Genomic DNA, 3,785 nt, shown 5'->3' with positions numbered 1-3,785 from the left:
TATATATATATATAGAGAGAGAGAGAGAGAGAGAGAGAGAGAGGAAAGCCTCTTATTATGGGATAGGTGCTAATATAAGATAGCGGCGTTTTTGCTAAACTAATAGATATTATCTATTGGTTCTATCATAAATTTATTGTTCTTTAGAAAACTATTTAGTAGAAAATTCATTATTAGATCATACCTATAGTCATTGTAAAAAAAGATTTTAGAATTTGAATGTTTTCAAGTTTTATTGAAGTAAGTCTTTAAATATTGTTTATTATTTAATAAATAAATATTTGGCAATAAATTCTTCATGTAATGATAGAGTAAGGTCATACTAATAAAAAAATACGGAATATGTTGAATTGCTTAATTACAGAAGTTAGATTTGATAAAACCGTAAGACATGGAAATCGTAATATGAGAGTATTTCTAATACAAATAACCCATGTTCTCATGTCATAGTGAAAATCATTGCTAAAGTATAAACATTATCGTATAATAAAAAGAACAACCGGAATGAACATCGTGTGCCTATTTTTGCGATGCTTGATTTCAAGACGAGTTCTTGGGTATAATGTATCGCATACTCATTTTTCGCGCAGCCTGGCTGTGTTTGTATTTAAGAAACATTAAATAAAGTTTTTTTAGTTATAATACTTATTATATACTTGCGTTTTACCATCGATTTCTCGGGGCATCTCATATTAGGAGCACAATTTTTTGACTTTGCGATTTTGCTCACCTTTTACATTTCTTTAATTTAAAAAAAAATGAAATTTAAATTTTATATAACATTATTTTAAAGCTTATTAAATTCCCTTCAAAATGACCTATTATTTTTTTTAATTCCATTTTTCAGTCCATAAATTTCTAGCATTTACCTAAAATGAACTCGATATCTCATAATAGGGCCTTTCCTCTACATATTTAGATATATATAAAATCATCAGATAAGTGTTAATGCAAAAATAACTTTCTCCTTAATTGTCTAATATCAATTTATACACAAATTTTTACAATCATTATTTATAAGTTCTCTTTCTTTTCCTTTTTTGTTTTTTATAAGATAATATTTTCAATATTTTATATACATAATATTATCAAAAATAGAACTTGTCAATTTTAAACATTTTTATAGTAAATTTAACGTGTAATAGATTTCCAAAATCAATAACTTATAGGGTAAAAGAAGTGCATTTTAATAAAATAATTTATATATAAGTGAATATTCGTGCACATGCGACTCACATTTGTAATTTTCTACTAATTTAATGTTTAAAAATTTTATTTACATATGCTACATGATGTTTTTAGAAACACATTTGGTGCCTTCTGGAACAATTCTGCATTTAAATATTTACGATATTCATAGAGATCCAAATTTCTGGCCAAATCCAGATGTATTCGATCCAGATAGATTTTTGTTAGAGAAAATTCAAAAACGTCATCCTTATTCCTATTTACCATTTAGCGCAGGACCACGAAATTGTATAGGTAATGTTAAATGTATATAAGATATTAATTTATTCATAAACAATTTCTAATATATTTACGAATAATAGGACAACGATTTGCTATGATGGAACTAAAAGCTATAATGGCGACATTGATATATAACTTTTATCTGGAACCCATCGATTATTTAAAGGATCTTCAATTTAAAATGGATTTAATAAGCCGTGTTACACAGCCGATCCGTATACGATTTATTCCAATCAATCGTACTCCATCTAAGGTCATATAATTTTATTTATTGTAATAAGACAATGTTAAAAATCATTAGACAAAATAATTCAAGGATTATTATATATTCTTGTATAATTAATTTTAAAAAATATAATGACTTATACTAACACAATAAATTTTATTATGTTGGTATAAATCGTTATATTTTTTAATTTTTAATTAAATCTATATTTGATGGAAAAATGTGTTGAACATTATTAAATACAAATTTTATTTTATATAAACAAAAATTTAAAGCAACGTTAGCATTGTCTGTTTTATCAATTAAACGTAATTTTCATAAAAGATTTTTGTATATATTACTTTTACACGTATTTGGAAATCCTTTTTCAGAATATAAAAATATACGCATTAATACTAGTTTTGATATGAGTAGAGTTTATGTCGAAAAAGAAAAGTTTTAAAATTGAGAGATCTTCTCATTTCTAGTTTCAGTATAGTATAATTCAATATAGTAAAATTGTCAAATTGTAACAACATTTGATATAAAAACTTGCAATCTGCACTTACGAAATTGGAGTCTCCAGATTAGTAGATTATATGAAAAAAATATATTGAGTTCTTAAAATTAAACTTATTATTAAACATCTAATTTAATACAAAAATTCTTTATGAAAATTTGCGTTAATGTATGTGTACTTAATATTGATGTAATTATATGTAATAATATGTCGATGATCATAAATCGTACATATATGTTATAAATCGTATATGTGTAGGTTTAATGAGTAAAACAGTGATCCTAACAGAGTTCGGCCACCAGCATTTTCTTAATTTAGAGTAACTCTGGCAAATACACCGCGATGGAATTTACGCCGCAGAAGTCAGAAAAAATAAAAGGAATGGAGATAACTTTCCCGCAACTACTCTCTGTTATATGCCTTTATGTTATATTAGTATTGTATTATGATTTCAATTTTTTACTATTAATATTAATGAAATTATTATAAGTTGAATCAATTTGTGACTGTAATAAGTAGCGTCATCATAAATTATAATCTATATAAAATGATTATTGTAGGGCGCGTAAAAAACTTAGTGATCATTTCGTGATATATAAGTGTAGAGGAATAGTAAAGTATGTTGTATAGCAAAATACAAGTGTTCTATATTCTCTTATATTCTTTGTTTAGTTTGTTGTCTTGTATCCCACTTGTTTGAGATATATAGCATTTTTAATGGGCGGGATTTATGCCCAAAGTATATACAATAAAGTACTCAGATTGGAATCAGTGCACTAAATGCAATGAACACATTACATGAAATATGTACCTCATGTAATAACACTTGTAATATATTGTAGGAAAATTGTAATTATTATTACTTTATATACATATTTATCATTCTTATTCCTTAATAAAACTTTGAAAACATCTTATGAGTTATTGTATTATTTTATGTCTTATTTATAAGCATGATTTGTAAATTTTTTTATGAGCCATATATATACTCTCCTCCTCTTATGAGTAGCTATATATCTCATCCATGGGATATATGACAAAAATGCAGGAGTTTCGAAAAGTTTGTTTTAACACAAAAAATAAAATTTCGGATTTCTAATATTTTTTTCATAGTAGTAAACAGTACAAAGTTTTTACTGATTGCTTGCCATTAAGCTGGATCCCCCTATTTTTTTTTATTATTGCTAAACGGTTTGAGCACTAAAATTCGGAATAAAGTACTAAATTAGCACCTAAACAGCACTAAATTTTTGATCTATTCCGAATTTTATTTTCGATGGTGAGAGGTCCAGCAATAGACGTTTTTCATAATATGTAAAAATAAAAGTTCAATTCTAAACATTTCTATAATCAGTAGTTTTTCCTTCATTAAGTATATAACGAATATAATGAATTTATCTATTTATTTTTCTATCTTTTTTTATCTCTTTAATTATCGATAAGATAATTAACTTACTTTAGTATGGAAGCACGATTGTTAAATAAAATAATTTATATATAAATTATTACTTTCTAAATCTAAATCAGTGGATAATCACTGACATCAGTGCCAAGTATGTTGATAATCAGTGAATTAAATGTGAGATCCCT

At 25.4% G+C, this 3,785-nt stretch overlaps 1 protein-coding gene across 1 annotated transcript in view; it reads left to right on the top strand.

The window, feature by feature from the left end:
• LOC108692910 (cytochrome P450 4C1-like) overlaps positions 1-1,732 on the top strand; it is a 35,131-nt gene extending 33,399 nt beyond the window's left edge. The window contains exons 20-21 of the mRNA XM_018201488.1: positions 1,303-1,482; positions 1,551-1,732. Of these exons, the coding sequence (XP_018056977.1) occupies positions 1,303-1,482; positions 1,551-1,732 (362 nt within the window). The remainder of the gene's footprint in view (positions 1-1,302; positions 1,483-1,550) is intronic.
• The last annotated feature ends 2,053 nt before the right edge of the window (positions 1,733-3,785 follow it).

This window comes from Atta colombica, unplaced genomic scaffold (genome assembly GCF_001594045.1).
Source record: "Atta colombica isolate Treedump-2 unplaced genomic scaffold, Acol1.0 scaffold107, whole genome shotgun sequence".
Classification (NCBI taxonomy): Eukaryota; Metazoa; Arthropoda; class Insecta; order Hymenoptera; family Formicidae; genus Atta; species Atta colombica.
The sequence above is the reverse complement of the archived record's forward strand: the minus strand, read 5'-3'. Positions and strand labels throughout refer to the sequence as shown.